At 42.6% G+C, this 21,247-nt stretch overlaps 1 protein-coding gene across 13 annotated transcripts in view; it reads left to right on the top strand.

Moving 5' to 3' along the window:
- Window positions 1-21,247, top strand: part of dlg1l (discs, large (Drosophila) homolog 1, like) — a 199,981-nt gene that overhangs the window by 104,174 nt on the left and 74,560 nt on the right. For 3 of the 13 annotated variants that reach the window (XM_036555827.1, XM_036555826.1, XM_036555824.1), the window contains exons 5-6: window positions 17,873-17,971; window positions 18,512-18,565. In XM_036555827.1, the coding sequence (XP_036411720.1) occupies window positions 17,873-17,971; window positions 18,512-18,565 (153 nt within the window). Of the gene's footprint in view, window positions 1-2,155; window positions 2,264-2,641; window positions 4,839-4,911; window positions 7,900-17,872; window positions 17,972-18,511; window positions 18,566-21,247 lie in introns of those variants that run through there. The other 10 variants (XM_036555831.1, XM_036555828.1, XM_036555832.1 and 7 more) reach the window with 7 other exon arrangements.

Here is a 21,247-nt window from a genome sequence, read left to right as displayed (position 1 = left end):
CAGTGAACATCTCACACCTCCTCAGCGCCAGCAAGTTACTAACAGAATACTTTCCACAGACGTCCAGAACATTTAAGTTTTCTCAGCTCGACTTTTTGAATGACTGGCTACTAAGTTTGAAAAAGATCCGATGAAGCTCCGTGAGTCTTGGGGGGAAGGAAGCTTGTGCTAGCCTTCACCCTCGCGGCTTGGTACAGTCATGTTATGAGGAGAACTAGCAGAACAGATCCCAACTAAATTGGAGAGAAAGTTGGTCCAGAAGGTTTTTAAAAGTTACATCAGTAGATGTAAGAATGCTTTTTCCTTCTCTGATAAAGTTACAATTTCCGAGATGCAAGGATTTTTAGTGACAGTGAACAGTATAGACTTGAAAAGTGTTAAGTTTGACAAATTGAAGTTCTTAAATTGTCTTAAATCTGAAATGACTTTAGATTTTAGATTTGAGGCAGCAGGTGTAATTTTTATTTTTTAAGACATTTTATACCATATCACAACATAAATAATGGAAAGTTGCTTGTGCAATACAGCACAATGCGCTAAACTGACATCACTTTTGAGCTAGCGTATTCAGAATGGACAACAACATGAGTGTGAGTTATTTTAAAGAATCATGATTTACTTCTGAATTGCGTTGAAAGTGGCGTTAAACGTCTCTAAAAGTGTTGAACTGTGCAGACACCCTGTATAGAGCGTTATAGAGCACTTTTCACTTGAAGCAAATTACACATTGACGCATCAACGTTTTCCCATGAACGACATCGTCAGTGACTAATAGACCTTGTTGACTAATCATTGCAACCCTACTCAGAGCCCACTCACCCTCTCCCTCAGAGGCCCATTTTCACCAAAATCGCCCTCAGCTACAGCCTGCCGTCAGCCGCCTACCTCTGCTGGAGGTTTAGTAGAACTGCCGTAGCGGCGGAAGTGTTTAGTGTTCAGTTTGTCGAGCAAGAACGTTTGGGGCGACGAACGGCACCTTCTTCCCTCCTAACTGAATCTCGTTTCTCAGTTTGATTAAACGCCTCAGGTGCTATTGTGACTTGTAGAGTATATTCACATCGCTGTGCACCATAAACAAGCTGTTATCACTCGCGGTGATTAATCACCTGCCATCATTGTTTGTCACAAGACAAATAGTGTGGGCAGAGAGAAACTTCTTGAGGAAAAGTGCTTGCTGTGTTGGAGATCAGGGCCGTGTCTCCGTGCCATACGCTCATCACCGAGTGGAGTTTTATCTCCACCTTGTGGATCATTCACGTCACAGCAGTTGCTGATGTGCTTTCTGCTGGAACAAGCACACACTGGTAGTTTGGTAGTTTGTTTTTGTGCATTGCTTTGGCTTTGCTTGCTTGAACTAAGATACATAATTATTAGGAGAATTGTCAAAATTACAGTAAGGTATTTCAGCAACAAGGTATTTAATAGTTTCCTGTAAAACTAAAGCTGAGTTTCTTCATTTTGTGGCATTTAGGGGCAGTTTCTCAGACCTGGATTCAGCTTGTCTTAGAATAAATTGCAATTCCAGTGGTTTAATCATTAAAGATCCTGTTTAGTCTAGGCTTAGGTTTAATCTGGGCTCATATGGCTGCAAAGTTAAATTAGAATCTGTATTTCTGTATTTTAGACCTTTAATTCATGAAAACTTGTATTTTGTAGCCAAATTCATGGACATTTTGAACCTAAACATTCTTTGGAAATACTTTTGATTTAGTTCAGGTGTAGAATCTATATTTCTATGTATTTTGATGTTTCTTCATTTATGATAGAGCTCTTTCTTGGAAATTTTAAACCTGGTCTTAGACTAAATTGCAGTATGAGTGGTGTTTCACCATTGAAAATCCTGTGTAGTCTAGACTTGATCTGTGTCTGGGAAGCCGGCCCTTATTGTGCGATATGTTTGAGCCAGTTGTCTTCGGTAACATTGCTTATAGTTTATATCTGCTACAGCTTCAGAGCTCAAGTTTAGAGTATATATTTCTGTGTTTTCATTCCGACAACACACAGCCTCAACATCCTTCTCTTTCACTCCCACTCTGTCTCTGTGTCTGCTTCTCTAATGATCTCTTTCTGTCTGTCTAAGCTAGGCTATAAGCTCTTTTTAACTCCTACCGGTGCAGTGTGTGTTGAAATAAGCTGAGTTGCCCCCTCCCTGTAGGTTGAGTCGCTGGAATGCATCTTCGACGGGCCACCCACGGTGGGGAGCGAGGACAGCCCTCCCCCCACCCCCGCCTCCCTGTACCCTCAAAGCCCCATGACTGTCCAGGTAACAGCCTCCAACCCTCCCTGACTTCTCCACCCCCCAAACATGGGAACTGGCAGCGACCATCTTTATGTGTAGTAGTTACACGCAGTCTTGTGTCTCGTCATGTGGCTGTCAGTGGTGGTCGGTCATCCGGACATGCAGTCGTGTCATTGAGCGACACTGCACTCAGGGCAGACAAGCACATATAGCACATTGCCATAGGTGAAGACTTGTTTGGGATGGGCATTATTCATTTTTTGCTATTCAAATATATCAGCATTTGAATATCACAAACAAGGAAGGACACGGAAGGTTTAACAGTCTTTTATTGCGCACTTACTAGGTTTGGTTGATTTAGCTTTGTGTTTTACACATAGGCCTTGTAGCTTGACTTAGGTTGCGATCAGTCGGCAAAGTGGAATCAGCTTCTTGCCGTAGGTTATAGCAGTGTTTTAACAGAGTACACTCCATCTGAGCACAGCTTGAGAGTCACGATTTCCCTTAATGTAAGGCGCAGTACCAGCTGCTCGTGTCCCAACGTTCTTTGCAGCTCCACGTCACATGCAGAACTTGAGAATGCGTGATTTGTTCTATGGAATCCACAATGATATCGGTTTCATATGTGTATGAGCTGATAATTGTTTAAAAAGCTCATCGTTTAACAGATGTTAAGATTTGTCCGATACATCAGACCGGTAGATTCAGGTAGATGTAGTCCCAGTTTCTACATTTTATAGATGTTTATGTATTGAAATCAGCAAATCCTTAAATGGAAATGATCGGATATCTGCATTGGCCCAGAATTCCCGTATCGGTGCATTCCTAATTTTGTGCCTAACCTACGAATGCCCAATCAAGCGAATGAATCTAAAAATGATTTAGGGGATATCCGTATATCCGCACATCCCTAGTTGTCTCATCGTGTCAGTGGTGTCTGGTGGTCTGGTCATGCAGTCATGTCGCTAAGTGATGTCCTGTCGATGTGGACCCAAGACAAACATTGGTGTAGATGGAGGCTAGATGGCACAGTTCCCAACATGCATGAAACCACAGCTCCCCCACTTTGAACTTATTTGTTGTTTTCATTGGTGTGTTTGTGTATATGTGTATCTTTAGATGGGCATGAGATGTTTGGAAGTTGGCCGTCTGTACCTGGTGCAAAGGTCATGTGTAAAAGTCCTGTCTGGCTCTTCTGGCCATTGACTGTTGCTTCTTTTTCTGATGTCCTTGACTATTAACGCATGTTGACATGCACAGAAGCACAGTTGCTTCTCCAGTGCATGGATGAATGTGTGAGTGTTTTGACATCAACATGCTGGAAAGTGACTTCTGGTCACCTGTAAGTATGCCTTGCTTTTCTTATGTGAAGTGAATATGAATTTCTGCTATGAATGCAAAATAGTGTCCATGGGTTCTGATGATGGCCAGGTAATTGGAAATCAATAACAATAGTAATTCAAAATCAGGAGAATAGTTTTCCTCTGCTAGTTTACAAGCTGGGATGATGAGGAAGGTATCCAGTAGAAAAGCCCCTGCAATTCCTTACTGCTTTTCTAAGAAATGCTAAGTGTTCTTGTAGTCTGGAATGATCAGCCTTGACCCCCCCCTCCCCAGTTTCCCGTCAATGACGTCAGTCCTGTTTCGTCTCCCTTTGTGGCCGCTAAGTTGAACAGATAGACCCCCACATTAGAGAACGCTTCAGGAGGGACGGTGTGTCGAACGCAGAGAGAATGAGGTGCTAAGTCGCTGTTGCGCAAGATCAGTAATTCCACAAGAGACTTGATGGACGTCTTTGGTCAGGATTTGGCGAAGAAAAAAGGGAAGTCAGGTGATAAAGAAGAGGAAGAGTCGTTCTACAGGGCAACTCGTGGATACTGCGTCTGTTTTTTTGTTAGGGAAGAGAGGGGCAAGAGAGAGAGAGTGTAACAGCACTGAAGTGGACTGAATTGGCTGTGTCAGGGGAGAGAGAGTGAGACAGAGTGAGTGAGCGAGTTCCAGCCGAAGCCTCTCGGCTTCCTGCTGACTCATTTTGGTAGCTGGAAGAGGCGGACGGAGGCACCTGCTCTGCCCCAAGCTCACAGCCCTTCACGGCACAGGGAGGGAGGGAGGAGGTGAAGAAAGCAGCGTGTCAGGGTTGTGGAGGTTTTGAAAATCTTTTCCTCTCCCTCCCACTCTCTCCCTCCCTCTGTCTGTCTGTCTCTCTCACTTTTCTCTGCCTCACTTTCTTGCTCCCTTGCTCTCTCTCCCTCCCTGCAGCAGTGTGCGTCAGACTGCCACTGCCTCTCTCTCCCTTGCTCTCTGCCTCTCTGTCTCTCTGTCTCTCTCTCTCTCTCTTTCTCTCTGTCTCTCTCTGCGCTGCTCGTCACAGGTTCACATAACCTGTAAGGCATGTTTTTGTCGCCGGCTCGCGCATCGTGCCGAGGCTGTCTCTGAGAGAAATGCCTGCGTAGGTTGGGTTGCTGTGCGCACACACATACAGACACTCTCACTCGACCCCTGGCCCACCATGCTCAACTCAGTTTGGTACGCCAAAAAGATGGGCCGGCGCATCATGGGCACGTTGAGGAGGACCAAAAGGCTTCATCTGCACTTGTTGGTAAGTCTGGAACGCTGCAGTGGGGGCGGACGAACGACTGGGCACGCGTGCCCAGAAAGTATGTGATGGCATCTCTTTAACATCGACAGCCTCTTTGGGCTTCATGTTCCACGGCCACACGTGTGGAGTCATTAAGATTGCTGAGCCCTTCGGGTTTATCTGTTGCGTCCGGTATCTGCACGCTCACCATGCTGCCTTGATTTATTGATAAGAACACTTGTTTTCTGCAAAACAGCAGAGTGAGACGAAACACGTGATTGCCAGCAAGACTGGTAGCTGGTCGTGCATTGATGGAGCAGAGGTGCGTCATTTTGAGGCGGTACGTCATTCCCCGTTAAAAAAGGCTTGACTGCCTTTTAAGATTTCGGGGATACGCTGTACTGTCGGAAATGAACGATGCAGAGTTTTATTGCGGCAGTTTGTCTGTGATGTCCAGCCTGTCTGTGCGCTCTAATGGGAAAACGTGGAGGCACATACCTCTTCCCCCTGCTGCCTGGCAACCTGCGTGCTCATGTCATGCAGCAGTGCTCGCAGTCTCTTACACAGCCAGCTGCATGCTTGCACACACTCACCGATTATTTGCTCCATAAATGCTGTGTTAGCTATGTGAAATACTCTCAATCTTTGCTACGTTATCTTCGATTCCTTTAAAATTGCACCCATGAAGGATCCAGGCGTAAAAAGATACTATGAAAATGATGTGATACGTGCAATATGCTTGCGAGAGTTCTGAGAATACCCACCCTCTCCATCACTCTGCACTCCAATGTAGAATGCGTCTCATTCCTACTTTGTAATGTGCATTTTGTTTTCTGTTGTTTTGATCCATGAATAACTCCCTCCACTACAGCTAATTAGGCCCTCCTGAGACTGTCTTTCCTGACTTGCATTTGAGTAGGAAAATTCCTGCTGCCTTAGAGAGCCGAGTGTTGAAACTGTTACTGTGTAGATGAATTAAATTTGGCTTTTTATAAGGGGTAACTAACTGATGGACCACACTGCAGGGAATGTGAGGAGGTAATCAGTAATGGCTCCTCCCTTCCTTTACGGTAGGCAGTACATGGAAACATGGCTTTTATCGTTGAGCCGAATCTTGAGCCAAAGCGTCGCACAGACATCTGTGGGTCTTGACAGCATCCATTCAGCTGATGACCAGCAGTCAAAGGGCCTCACCCTGGCCTTGGTTGGACTAATTTCTTGGCCATTGTTCTTCTGCAGAGGATTTGAAAAGGATATCCCGGACATCTCCGCCAATTGGAAGGATGCAGCCAGCTTCAACAGTTTCATTTTCAAACTGGTGCTTCTATTACTGGCTCAGCAAGCATGGTGATTTCATTTTCATTGGTCCAGACCATTCTTTCAGTCTGCTGCTACCTGTCTTGTTTGATGTCCCTGCCGTTCAGTGATGCAGTATGGTGATCTAATTGTCAATTTGCAAGGTGAAAGGCAGGGCAACTTGGCTCTAAGAAAAGGCTCTTAATGAGTTTCGTAGGGTACTCATTAGACATGCACACAGTGTGTTCAGGGGTAATTGGGAATGTATTATTGATGTTCTGCCATATCTTTCGTCAGACGACTATTGATGCCTGACAGTTGTCAGACGATTGTCACCTCTGAAATCGATAGTTAAGGTGAAAATGAAGATAAGCAACTTGTGCCGTTTGATGTAGAAGTGTTCCATGCCTTCAATATACAAAATATACCCTCGAAAACCTATATCTGTGCCATAAATCACAAACACTGCACTATGATGACAAATCTTCTCTGATCGCCCTAGATACTGATGTACCTAAGCCAATGTGTTGATGTATGAGTGATAATGTTTTTCTGCCACCCTGCGCACTAATGAACATGTCAGCAGATGAAGCTGAGGGGCTTGTTTACTGTACAGTCTGGTGCTGGCCAGGAGAGCGGAACCTGCATGGGAAATCCTGCTGGCTCTCTTAGATGTGTGAGTGGTTGCCATGGCTTTAGCTCCCGCAGGAGAGCAAGCAGAGCCTGGTGACAAAATTACCCAACTCATCCAGCACCTGTGGCACATCTCCGGAAGCTTCTAACTGGAAAGGTCCCCTTGGAGCTGCAATGGAGAAGATACGGAGCACTTTGCACACCGAACGGTACAGTGAAAAATTCTTCCAAACTCGACGGAATGCTTAGAATGATTTGGAACAATCTTTATTGCTCAACTTGTTGAACTTCTTTGTGATTGGTCTCTCCACTTAACCTGGATGGTTGTTTCCGAGGAACTATGGCAGCAGAGCCCATGATGAAAGGGTTGAGCTCATTTGGATTAGTTTAATTTTTATTATTTCCTGATGACTTGCAGACAAAGAACTTTTGTTGAACTGGACACAGTGAGGAATTGAGCTGCCTGCTGTAATTGAATTTTCAGCTTTCAAATTTGCTTTCATTTGATTGATGATACTGGGGGGCAAACAAGAGCATTACTATAGCAACGGGAAAAGATTGAGTGTGAGCTCTTGATGTGTCCAGAGTTTGATTTCTATCTCCGAGCTTGCCATCACCAACTATTAATGGAACATTGTCAGTGGCTGAGAGAGCGGAACCCCTTGCTCAGATTTGTCTTCTTTGCAGTTTACTTGGAATCGACTCTCCCGGTTTGGTGTCTTGGTGGGCGTGAGGGAGTGTCTGAAGAGCCCCAGAGTCATGAGGACGCTGCACAGATGAAACCACCAGATACAGCCCAACACAGGAAGCCACTCTCGTAATTAAGGAAATCGTTCGGAAAGACGCTTGCTCTCCCTCAGCCTTGGACAAGATTTGTGTTTCCGTCCTTGTCAGTGCCACGCTCGCGAGTGGATTTTGTCCATTGGTAATGAACTACATCTTTGGTGGGAACACCTTGTACTCCAGGGGGAGTCGAGGCGGCAGCACCAGCTCAACCCATGGTGGTTCTGTGGGACCCAGGCTTCGCCACTGGTCTATGCGCAGCTCCTCTGAAGAGCCTGCCGAAACCAGTCGGTCCCGCTGGCGCCGCATCCTGGCCGTCCTCACTCGCCTCAATGCCTTCACCAACTGTGTTGCTGCAAGAGCCAACCAGGTAAGGTCAGCTGGGCACTGCTTCTGTGAGTTACCGTGTAGAAGTACAACCAGGAAAAGGAAAACCATTTTTTGCTACATTCAGATGTTTGTTAAGAAAGTGTCTGTTCTGATTTCTGATCTTGTTATTGGTGGTTGTCTGTTTTTCTTTATTGGGCAGCCTTGACAGTTTCACTGCTAAGCTGGTGCCTATAAGCTTAACACTTAATAGTTCTTGTTTTCTTTCATTATTTTGCACTTTTGCACACAGCTTAACGTAAGAATGCAGAGTTTTTGATAAAAGAACTTCATAAGAGGGGTAAAGGCATACAAACTCATGGAACTGAATGTGTCCTGTTAAATATATTTTGCAGAGAGTTCAAATAAGTCTTTTGGTTTTTCACTGGCAAGTTATTTCGGACCTGAAAGGTGGACATTTCTTGATTTTGGGGTATTCTTAGCAAGCTAAAATTTTGGGCTTACTCTTGGAAATGGAGACCAAGGGGGTAGTAACAAAAATGTGATTAATATCTTATATTAGTATATTATATAAATAGATTCTGTTGTATAGCTTCGTTTGTAAAGCAAGTAATACTCTATCTTACAGTTCCACCAGTTGCTGTGGTACCACTAAAGCACATAGGGTGCCACTGAAGCGCATGGGTTAAGTGACCTTAATTTACATTTGACCTGTGAGCTTTAACTTTGTGAGCGTAATTGGGCTAATATGTAGTAATGTAATATACTGTTGCAATTACTCGAACAGAGTCACTTGAAGATGAAAAATAAGCTCTGGGTCAGGTCAGCAAGTTCATTCTTAAGCCTATATTTTAAAATATTCACATCTGAAAAGATTATATGAAATCACGTTTCTAATGTGCTGTATACATAATAAAGATCTAATGTAATTTAATCCCAACCTCTCACAATAAGGGATGCAGTATAGTGGAAGGTAGAAACTGATTTCTCAGCTTAGTTTCAAATTGATATGAATGATCAACAGTTTTGTACCATATTGATTCATAAAAGATAATATTCCCATTCATGTTGTGTGAGTCCATGTATGGCCAGTAGATGGCACTGTAACTACATTGTTCTCTGAAGCCAACCGCCTTGCTCTCAGGCTGATCTTAATCCCAAGTAAATCCTAGCAAATTTAGATTTATGCCCTCTTGTGTTAACCACTGCTGCAGTTCAGTATGATTTAACTGCTGTTAAACATTTGTTTCTTTTCCTCACATGGGAGCTGTTGATAATTAATTGAGCAGTTCTACAATCCAGTCATGCACAAATAGATTTTTATAATTACAGCAGGTTTGGAATGGTGGAGCTCGCCCTGTTTTCCTTCCGCTCATGAAATCCAAATCCACTTACGCGCCAATCCAATAGCCCAACGCAATCCCGGCCATGCCTGTATTATTTATCCCTCCGTTCATAATTTACTCAATGTAGAGACCCTTTGCATCCACACTGTCATAAGCCATCTGTCACGATAGCATGAATGTGCTTCTCATATCGTGGTTTAATATGTAATCAGATGGTTACTAATGCATTGTTGAGGTTATGATCTGTTATTTGAAGCATTTGGAAATCTGTAAAGTAACTAATAAACAACTCAAATGCGATTTAGGGAAGCCCAGTTTTGATCTTGTCTCTGTTCTGGTTAGAGAAACGTGGAGCATCAGAGAGATTCTCCCCTCTAGGTTAGAGTGGAGGACTGACCGTGTCTGTACTTCTGCTTAATGACATATCCTAGATGAACGGCTTTATCTCATGGCCCTGTGTGCATTTATGGCAGTGGGTTCCAATCCTGGTCCTAGATTATCCCTCCTCTGCATCTTTTATCATTTTTCTGCTCACTTCAGTTCAGGAAGGACCTGGTTAATTAACTAGTAGGATCAGGTGTGTTGGATCAGGGAAAATATCAACATATGCAAGGCAGGGGTGCTCCAAGAGCAAGATTATGAAGCACCGGGGTTTGGAAAGGGGCGTCTGCAGAGCGGTTCTTTTGCTTTTCAGCTCAGAGAGTTGGCTGCGGTTGAGGCAAGCTGGCTTTGGTGTGTGAATTCGAGCTCCGCATTGATTATTCATGCCAGGAAAAAGCCCCTCTGCTCTTGTTGGCTGTGCCCATTGGAGCTTGCTAATTGGCATGAGAGCGCAAGGAGGTGAGAGGGAGAGCGAACAAACGAGAGAGACGGAACGCTAGACGGTAGATCCGTGTTTGTATATGTGTCAGCGACTCGCAGCCCACGCTGCACACACATACACAGCAGTGGAACGAGCTGAGGTCTGAGAAACCGAGTTGGATTCTCCTGCTTATTTGTTGCCAAGGTGCTCCAGAACCCTCCCTCCAAGCTTCTTCGTGCAGCGGAAAAATAATCCTTCAGCGTCCCCATCTCTCATTTCTTCTTCTTCTTCTTCTTCTTCTAATGGTGAGCTTGTTTTTGACACCTTTGCTCCAAGGATGACCACCTACTTCTCCAGCCCCGATTACACCTGCCGGAGGTCCGATGGCACCGAGAGGGGGCTTCCGGAAAGGAAAAACATCCCGCAACCAAGAGTAACCCTCAGGCAACAGCTTTCTCAGCCTCAGTCTGCCTGCTACACCTCCTGCACCCTGCCCACTAATGCCGGCAAGACCAAGGCCAAGTTCATCAACCTGCGGGACAGCGTGAAGAAGAGTCCCACCAAAAGCACGGCCAAAGTTTCCGTCCCAGGAGAACGGTTCCTGAGCAGGGCCGAGCTGCTAAGAGCAGAGCTTTCGTTTAATAAGGTACGTGGAAGGATGAGTCAGAGGTGGAGCTTTGGAAGGGTTTTGCATTTGCGTTTCACCTGAATGCGGTATTGGATGGTCTTACCGATATTGTTCGGTGATGGAAGCTGAGTTATTGTTTTGTGGTTGTTGGATTTCCACAGTAAAACTCAGTTTAGCTGGTTGTTCATCTGCATAACTGGCTGGTGAATTATGCTCTGCGATATCCCCTTGAGTTGGTTGAGTGGGATGTAATGGTCTGTTCCTTTCTTAATCCCTGCGGTCCATCATTGCAGCGGCACGATTTCAAAGACTCATGTCATATTTATTTTAATAGTGCAGATGTTTGTTTTTTTATTTTTCCTGTGCAGAAAAAAAACAATATATGTGCAAAAACAGGAAAATAGCATGTATGCTAAGTCAATTTCATTGTTTGAGGACAGAAAGAAAAATCGTAATCATTATTCAAAAGTACAAATTGTCATTGTTGGTAGTTTATCTGTGTCACTATCAATTCTCTGGCTCATTAGAGCAAACAGCGTTTGTAGTGTCGTTGGCTACGTGTGTATTCAATCCAGCACACGCTTTCTGTTTTCATCTGCTTGTGTGAACGTGTAACTGAGGACATATTAATATACTTTCCATGTTTATGTTTGTAGCACAGTGTGATCTTTTCTCTTCCCTTTGTGTTTATTTTTGGGTTGAATTCGTTTAGAGCAATTAATTCTACAATTATAGGTCTAATGTGGAGCGGTAAAGTAGGGCTCGAATCGATGCTATTGATGAGCACCGATTTTAGTCTCAGCTTGGAACGTGTCGTGTGGTTTAACAGCAACGCAGTTACATCTACCCCAACACAATCAAGCGTTCAAATGTTTCGATCAAATGAAAAATACATTTGAATATGCCTTGAATGTCCGCATGTGCTCATTTCAGTGTGTTTGCTTGCATATTAATTAGCATGATGGTAAAGTGAATGAGGCTAATGGAAGATGAATCTTGCTGCTGTTGTGTTTGAGTACAGCGTATCTGAGTAACTGCATTAGTTGGGCTCATTGACGTGTCACTGCATGTTTGCAAGGACAAAGATGTTAATGTTGAGCGTAAAGTGAAACAGTGTGTTTGCGAGACAGATGAAGGCTCGGCTGTGCGTGTGCAGGACTCTTGACCTAAGACAGTTGAGTGAACGTTCAGCTGAGTGAACTGAAGGAGAAAAGCTGCAAGCCGTTAATGTTTGAGATAGTGGTAGTGAGAGTGATCTGATGCACTGGCACTCCTTTGAGTAGTACGTAGATAAATTTTAAGAAATTCAGAGGAAAAGCTTTCAATGAAACGATATAGAATCTCTGCATTAGCATCCAGGGTTCAGCATTAACTTTATCCCTAACTTGCTTGGTCAAGAAGTTGCCTGAAACAGAAATCTGTACTAGAGATCTGCACTTCCGTGAGATTGCCACTGGACCCACGGGACCTGCCGCAGTATCTTGGGGTGCAGGACGTTTTCAGTGTTGTGTGCGGGAGCGGGCGGGTAACCAGCCCACTGCAGGCGGGAGCGGGATGAAGCATGTGTGAAAATGTTGTGTGTGTGTGTGTATATATATATATATATATATATATATATAATATATATATATATATATATATGTATATGTAAAACAGAAAAACAATTCAAAATGAAATGAAAATCATTCTAAATCAACCACTCACATGAACAAGATTCTTGTAGCTTACAGAAACAGCGGCGTCTTCGGTCCAACGGCCACAGCTACCGACCCCGGCAAAAAACCAGAAATAACCGTTCTGTGGTTTAATTCTTGCTTTTTGTTTACTGGGAATAAATGATGTTTGGTGAAATTACTTCACAGTGAGCCTGATGGGCATGACTATCGTGTTATTTCAGCAGAAGATAATGTATTTGTGAATGGACTGTGTCAAATATTGAATGTCAGTTTACCTAGATGGAACTGGGCAGGCGGGAGCAGGACAAATGATTACGATATTCTGCAGCAGTGGGATGAAATTTTGTAGGAGTGGCCGGAAGTGGGACTGAAAAAACAGTTTCGCACAGACCTCTACTCTGTACCAGACAGAGTTTATACTGTCCCAAACGGTGTTGTGCTTTTGAAAAATTTTTTCAAATATACACATACACAAATCTCTTTAAGACAGTTAATTCATTCTTACAGCAAAAGCTATTAATGTTAATCTTATGGTTATAAGTATCTCATACTGTATATACACTGTATGGCCAAAAAGTGTGTGGACACCTGACCATCACACTGTATAAGTTTGTTGGACATCTCATTCTGAAACCATTGGCATTAATATGGAGTTGCCCTTTCCTTTTACAGATGTACATTTCATATTTCATAGTTTTGATCACCGCTCCTCATCTGCCTCTTTCAACAACAGTCTCTGTAGCACAGTGACAGCAGGAATCCCATCCAAGGCTAATCCATCCAAGGAGTTCACTTGCGAGTTTTCTGTCTTGTTGGGAGGTCTTTGGCTCGTTGAGCTGCAGTTGAAGAGTATGATTTATATGCTCTCACCGTACACTGTACGCTCAGTCCAGTTGACATGAAACACCACCCCTACAGACAGCTCTGTCTACAGACAATCATCAATAAAGCTGTTTCATTCAAAACACTCTGCGCACCGAGTACTGAGCAAACACACTGAGAAACTGAGCTACAGCAGCTCTGCTAACTCGTGACACGCCATGCACTGAAACTAAAACCAGGTAGTGATGTGCACAGTGGGACAGTGTGGTCTGTTTACAGCCTGTTTTACAAAGGCAGTTTAAAAAATCAAGGTTTATACCTCACAAAGTCTGTTCAGTCAAACAGACTAACGTCGGCTGGTCTTTGGTAGCAAATGTTGATTCTTTTTTGCCTCTGTTTTGCTAGCCTACTTGTCTCCACTTCTATTGGGAAAGTGCTTGTGATTATGGTGGGAATTTGCCAGGGCAGAATGTTTAAAGTGACCAGTGGCTTTGTGTCCGATCTTCACAGAGTCAGTAACGCTTGACTCGTTAGATTCAAGCCGATAGAATCTCAGCCAGCTTGGCTTGTTTGTTCATTAGTGCGGCAATGTACACTAGACTTACGTCACATAGTATCAGGTATTATCAGATATTGGTATCAGTGCATTTTTATTAGCTCAAGTACAAGTAAATGAGCATGGTATCAGTCAAATACCCAGTACACATTTACCATCAACCTGAAGAACCATTTCACCACTTAAGCATGAAATGGTTCTGTATAGAGCTCTCATTGCCTTTACTGAAGAACCCTTAAGCAGCCGTCTTTTTAAAAAGTGTATACATGTTCTTCAGCAGAGTGAAAATATAAGCCAAAAACACTCAGCCAGCATCCATGTTAAACACATTAGAATTAATGCATGCCTAAAACATTAAATTAGCTGTGTAGCTAACACATAAACATTACTCAGTGCTGCCCCTAAATATTTTATAGCAAGCTAGAATTATAACTTTTTCATAAATTGTCTCAATCAGTGCATTTTTAATTAGATTAGATTAAGTGACCCTTGTTAGTCCCACAACACTAGTGAACACACACACTAGGGGGCAGTGAGCACACTTGCCCGGAGCCGTAGGCAGCCCTATCCACAACGCCCGGGGAGCAGTTGGGGGTTAGGTGCCTTGCTCAAGGGCACATCAGTCACATACTGTCGGCTCAGGGGGTCGAACCAGCGACCACAGGGCTGGTTCCCTAACCTCCAGCCCATGACTGCCCCCTGTCGCAGTTGGGGGTTAGGTGCCTTGCTCTAGGGCACTTCAGTCATGTCCCGTTGGCTCAGGGGATCGAACCAGCGACCTTCCAGTCACAAGGCTGGTTCCCTAACCTCCAGCCCACGACTGCCCCAAAATTTATTCATTACCTTTTTTTTTACTTGCATTTATTTGTCTTAACCCTTCGCACCCAATTCACATTTTGTTTGTTGCAGCGTAATATGACTGAAATCTAATGACTGGAGGAAAAAAAAAGCTTAAATAATTACGATCGTGTCAAATAATCGAGATCAGGCAGTTGTGTGTTAACTGTGACAGGCCCTGTAGAACCTTTAGATGGAGAACCTGTTTGTCTTTTCTACTGAAGCTTAGCTGTACATGGACTAAAGTGGGTGAGGTTGAAAGCGTGAAACCCTCAGGGGTCGTCCCTGAGGACGTAAGCCATATTAGACTATAGACATCTGCCGTTTGTGTATGCAGACTCTCTTTCTCCTCTGTCTCAAAGTGTTTAGGCCTGTATGTTCTCTTCTGTACAGCAGGAAGCTGCTGACCGGACTGTCACACCTTACAGAGCTACCATGTCCACTAACGCTGAGTTCAGATCTCAGCCCTTCTGGTCTTACAACAGATTTCTGACCCTCCTTTTACACAGAATAAAATAATTCAACACTGTTATATTTTTAAGCGCTTTTCAACTCCAGCTGTCAGACTTTCTTACACTGCTTTATGTACAGTTGTATGCAAAAGTTTGGGCACCCTTGGTCAAATTATGTTTCGTTGATTTTCTAAAGTAAAAATAAGTTAACACAACTTTTACAGAAAATACTTTTTGCACATTTTAATGCACAAATACTGTTTATTTGCTGAACTTAACATACTGGGGAAAAAAACATACAATGTGGCCTGTGCAAAAGTTATGGCACATTTTATATTTTATGCTACCCGACCCCCCAAATAAAACAAACTCAGCAAATAAATAGAAAGCGTGCACTAAAATGTACTAATGCCATATTTAAGTGTTCTCAGTAGAGGATGTGTTAACTTGTTCTCACTTAGGGGTGTTCAAACTTTTGCATACGACTGTACGTTCATGACATCAGTGACAGCAAACTGCTTTACTCGGCCACAGAGCTGATCAGCTCACCATCCAGTCAGCACTGAGTAGGGGTAACGCTGGCGTCCTACTCTGCAAAGTTTTCTTTGTTTTGTTTTTTTTGTTTTTTTTTTTCCAAAATTAAAGCAAGTCCCCCCAAAAATAAATAGAAAAGTGTTTAATTTTTCGTTTAGTCTTTCAGCTCCATTCTCTTCCATTCAGGACTTGCTTGCGGGCACCCTCTTGCATTTTGCATATTTATTTTTGGTATAATGAGAGAAATAGGAAGTGGTCAAGCTTCCCTTAAACTGGCTTTGACTTTTTCCTGCATTTATGTTAGTACAGAATACTTGTTCACTCAAAGCACACTTATATAGAAGCCATTGGGCAGCAGTTATATCCGGTCAGTAAACCTTTATGTATAATGTTTTTGTAAAATACTTACATGAGTTCCTTGGTGATGTTGGTACATTAAAAGGGTGTTCTGGCCTAAAATGAGAGCCTAATATGTTGTCTGTCGGATTGAGTTCATGATTTTATATCGTTTTAATGTTTTTCTTCATCATTTGTTCTCTCATTACCCACATGCATTATACAGATACATCATTTGGAAGCCCTGTCAGCAAGTTTATAAATTAGGGGTGGGGAATAAAACATAAAATGTGACCTGTGAAAATGTTATGGCACATGTGTTATTATTATACAATTTACAATATACAATATTAAATTCAGTTAATAAATTATAACTGTGCATTAAAATGTGTAGAAGTGTGTTCTCTGGATGAGTTTTCATTTAGAGAATCAACAAAACCGTGTAATTTGACCAAACATACTCAGACTTTTTCATATGGCTGTAGGTGCACTTTGTAGGTGTACTTTTACAGATGAGCTAATCAGTTGCTGTACAATTCATCAGCCCCCCTCATACCCCATCCATTAATTGGACCACTGCTGACCAGGCATTATTTAAACCTACAAAGTGCACCAATGTAGTAGGTGTACTAAATAAAATGACCAGTGAGTAAAAATTTCACATAGCATTACTTGATACACCCCGTCTTAACACTTTAGCTATTTCACACAAATACCAATCTGTATAGTCTTAATAAACCATCTGAAAAAAGTGTTAATTGTTTAAAACCACACTTTTGGATGCTAAGGGTCTTTAAAAGCATAAGCATAAGCCTGAAGTGGCTAACTTGTCTGATTAGCTTCCTAGCTGTAGATACTTAGCAGCTCCCATCTGATGACAGACACAGCTTGAGCTCAGATAAGCAGAAATTACTCACCGCTGCCCTCTAAAGGTGTCATAGCAGAAGTCAGAAATGAAAACTTTTATTTTCATAATAATTGTGGTACATTTTCTGCTTCCTCTTATGTACTTGTATCTGCCTCAACTCAACTGATGAAAACTCACCAGTTCACTTTCTGTTTGATTTTGCTTGCAAGGACGATATCTGGAGAATAATTATGATCAGCTCATATAATCACGATCGGTCAATTATTTAATACATTTGACAGGCCTTCCCCTCTATACAGTACTGCGCAAAAGTTAGAGACCACCCTTCATCTATTTAATTTCCAGTCAGAACAGACATGAAGTACAAGTTATACATTTTTCAAGAGATTTTTGAGAGGAGATTAGATAGACGATAAACCACTTGCATAAGAAAGAAACCGAGTTCAAAAAATGATTAAAAGCTACAGAGAAAATGTTCCTCCTAACAACCACCTGGAAGAGCTGGCGGACACCAAAACTGCCCCCATCAGATAAACAGCACTTAAAGCTTTCATCTTTGAGAGAGAGGAGAAAATCAAGCTGCTTCAGATCTGAAAACATCCACAGGTGCTTCTGTCCATCCTTCCACTGTGAGAAGACGACTCAGCGCTGTGGGTCTGAAAGGATGTGTAGCTGTCGAGAAGAACCTCACTGAGAAAAGGAGACGGACACATCAAACAAAGAAGCTGAACGATGGACTGACCACCCCAGAGTCCAGACCTCAACATCAGTGAATGTGTTTAGGATTACTTGGATGGTAGAAGCAGAAAATGCTACATTTCTAGACTGATTTTTTTTTCTACTCTACTATTTTCTGTTAAATACAAATTTTCTGCTTTGTTCCTGATGCTGAAAAATTGGCTGCAAGTTTAATAAGTGAAGGGTGGTCTCTGAGTTTCACACAGTGCTGTATGTGACCTGTTTAGACTGCTTTTCTGCACAACGTCCTTTAGGAAGTACACATATGGCATTTTGCAGCCATCCACAGCTGCACACGCATGGGATTTACCTCACATGCATACGTTCTGGCTCTCTCCCATCCCCCTCCATGCTTGGCCCCCTATGTATTGCTGCTGTGTATGTATGTGACCTGACCTCTTCCCCCCATGCTATTGTTTAGCAGACAGATGCTGCCCCACCCTCCGCTCCCATAATCCCCGTGATCCCAATCTCGCCCGTCCCTGCGGAGGCCGCAGTCATCCCTCCACCGACGTCACAGGTTTTTTGTGTTTTTTTTCTCCTTTTTTCCTTCTCCTCTCCACCCCCCCCTCCTTCTTTTCTGTTGGTCATTTTCTGTTGATCCCTGTCATTGCACTGCTCTTTTGATGGGGCTGTAGAGATTACCGGCCCGAGAGAGAATGGGCTGGAGTGGCACACGCCTCCCCTCCTCTAAAACAGCGTCTGTGTGCCAGGCAGCCAGAGGAAGTGGACAGCCCCCGGCGGAGGAGAGAGAAAGAGAGAGAGAGCAAGAGGAAGTGGATTTAATTTAGGCTATTTTGAGAAGTAGTAGCATTCATGCTCCAGCACTGTATTTTCTGCAGCATAAAATGCGACGTACGTACGTATTGCTGGGCACACTGCCTTAATCTCGTGTGAGTGCCAGTGCTGGTATGTGTAGCGTCATGAGGAGAGTAAGTTAGTGTACCTTTAAAGCTGTCGTAGAGTGTTGGTAGTTAGTGGCGTCCACTGAAAACAAAGAAGAATTTGATTGCATGCAAAAAAAAAAAAGGATGCCTAACTGGATTACTCTCTTTTGCAGGCAAATCCACCCCCTGTTGTGGTGAATACGGAAAGTTTGGATTCAGCCCCATACGTAAGTATCTCTTACTAATGTTTATATGCAGTGCTGCGTTTGTCCGAGTACGAAATGTGGGTGCAGTTGTGCAAGAAATGCATTCATATCGATGGTTCCTGTTGTTATTGTGGTGCTCCATCTGTGTGTGTCCAGTTAGGACAGGATAGGATAGGAAAGGGTAGCTGTACTTTACTTTCGCTTTTTTTTTTGAAGTTTTATGCGAAATGTTAAAGCTGTTACTTTCAAAACACACCCTTTATTCCTTGGTCCATACAGGCCGTATATAGAAACTGTGAAACATTGTTTTTGTGATGTCACAGAAAACATTTACATACATCTGCCTATTCAGCAGGTTAGCTCCACCCACTCACAGTGTTATAAGGAGTGTTTCACCTGGACTGCTTTTTGAATGAGGCACAATACAGAGCAAATGTATGCAAAAATATGCAAAACTTTGGGTGCCACCAAGTCAAAGTAATATAAAATAAATATGTATAAATAAATATACATCATCTACAGATGTTGGGGGAGTAGAACATATAAAAAAATAAATGTAAAGGTAAAACATGACCTGTGCAAAAGTAATGGCACAATTTTTATTTTAGCGTTTATTTTTACCAGCAAAGAAAAAAAAATTTTCCCTGTAAAAGTTATATAATATGCTTATTAGCTTATTTTCACCTAGAAAATCAACAAAACATCATCTGACGGGGGGGTGTTCAAACTTTTGCATACAACTGCGTCAATTTTAAAGGCCTGTTTCATTCGAAGTGTTGAGGCGAGGTCTTGTAAAAACGAATGATGTCTGTTTTTGATACAAAAACCCACACAAATTTAATATGTGGACCTGAAATGTCTTGTAAAAATTATACAACTAAAATGTAAGATATGTGCCCTTTAAAAGACAATAGACAAGCCAAGGTAATGTCAGCATAGCATTTTTACCGTTAGTAATATATAACGTATACAGCGAATAGCAGTAATTAATTGATTCAGTCCTCAGATCAGTACTGCATCTTCGTTAGTAGGGTCACAAATTGAATTCCACAGTTAATGTAGTGGGTTAGCCTAGCCTAGCAGTTTTTTCAACTCTGTATGACCAGGCTTAGATGTCCCCTGGGTGTTCCAGCAAGGGGGAAAGGGTCGCTCCAGCATTAATCTGTCCCTCTGCAGGGCTGCCTGTGCTTTTCTTACCGATTGCTTCACACGCTATCCTCAGTTTATTTTTTTTTGCTGAACCAGCAGCACGCTGACTCTGAGTAGCATATGGAGCCCCCAGGGGGTTTCATGCCTTTTTGTCTCTCATAATTGGGGTCTCTCTAATTGGTCTCCATGGAGAAATTGTGCTCAGGAGGAAAGGTGTGAGTAATCCGCAGAGGTTGGCTTGTTTAGGGTAACTTGATAGGCCAAATATAGTTCGATAGATTTCTGTGCAGACTTGATCCGAACCAAAATGCCACCAACCAGAGACGGAGTAAAGCGACATATAAGAGCTTTTATTGGACCTGTAATTATGATCTGAAAACTTTCTGTCCAAGCCCATCCCAAACTGCGTTAAGTTTTGATCCAAAGAGTGTCAAAAAAAATCTGTCTGAAACTGACCTGGACCTCGATCACCATATAACAGTAATGTTGTTAGACCTTGAAAAGAAAAATAATGTGAAATAATATAGGGGTGGGAATCTTTAGGCACCTCACGATTCGATTAGATTAAGATTCAGAGGGCTGGGATGCGATTATAAAACGATTATCGATGCATCTTATTTTTCTATATAGCATTTATATTTTCTCACTGTGTGAGCTCAAGTTTCGAGTTCAAGTTTCAAGTTTATTTGTCATTTGCACAACATGTCAGGACATTTATGCATTGAAATGCTTGTGGTGAGGCTCAGCTAATCACTCGACAGAAAGTAAATAAGTGAAAATAAAAATACATGAAAAACCAACTGAAATATATTAAATATACACAAAATATACACAGAATATAGAGACAATATACATTTTAAAGTGACTAAGTGACTCAGTGCTGTTATTTAAAGTGACTTGGTACTTTTAAAGCAAAGTATTTGTAATGATCCATAATGAATTTACTTCCAAAATCTTTTTTAATAAATCAAGTGGAAGTGATGTGGCAGATGAACCTGAAGGCTTTCATTCAGTGCTCTTGCTTGGAGCATGAGAAGCTGCTGCTACTCATCTGTGATAAAATGCGCAGTTACGGTGAAATAAGATCCAGTGGTGATGGATCTCCACACAGCACATGTTATAGCTATTCTACTCATTTTCTATAGTGATTTTATAACTTCGGTTTTGGTCTCGTTGTAGAGACGGGGGGGTCGCTGTGTCAGTAAAGTATCTTTGAGACGGGTCGTGTGCAGCATAGCGCAAAAGCCGTGTTTCACAACGACTGAGAACCGGCGTGCAGACTGCAGGTCACATAGCAGCGATGCGTTATTCGCATTTATAAGCAGCGCAGTTGGTTTCCTGATACGTTAAATCTGCAACAAGAGACTGTCACACACTAAAAAGTGACGAAGTGGCTTTTCTTTCGAATTCTCCCGTTCCACCTTAAATGGTGCCGCATTTACATTCGCCGCCTCAGTTAGAATTTAAGGTGGAGCGGGTAAATTCGAACAAGAAGCTGGAGAATAAGAAGCGACTTCAGCCTCGTAAAACAGTTGAACATTGAAAGACATTTGA

This window comes from Colossoma macropomum, unplaced genomic scaffold, assembly GCF_904425465.1.
Source record: "Colossoma macropomum unplaced genomic scaffold, Colossoma_macropomum, whole genome shotgun sequence".
NCBI lineage: Eukaryota > Metazoa > Chordata > Actinopteri > Characiformes > Serrasalmidae > Colossoma > Colossoma macropomum.
The sequence above is the reverse complement of the archived record's forward strand: the minus strand, read 5'-3'. Positions and strand labels throughout refer to the sequence as shown.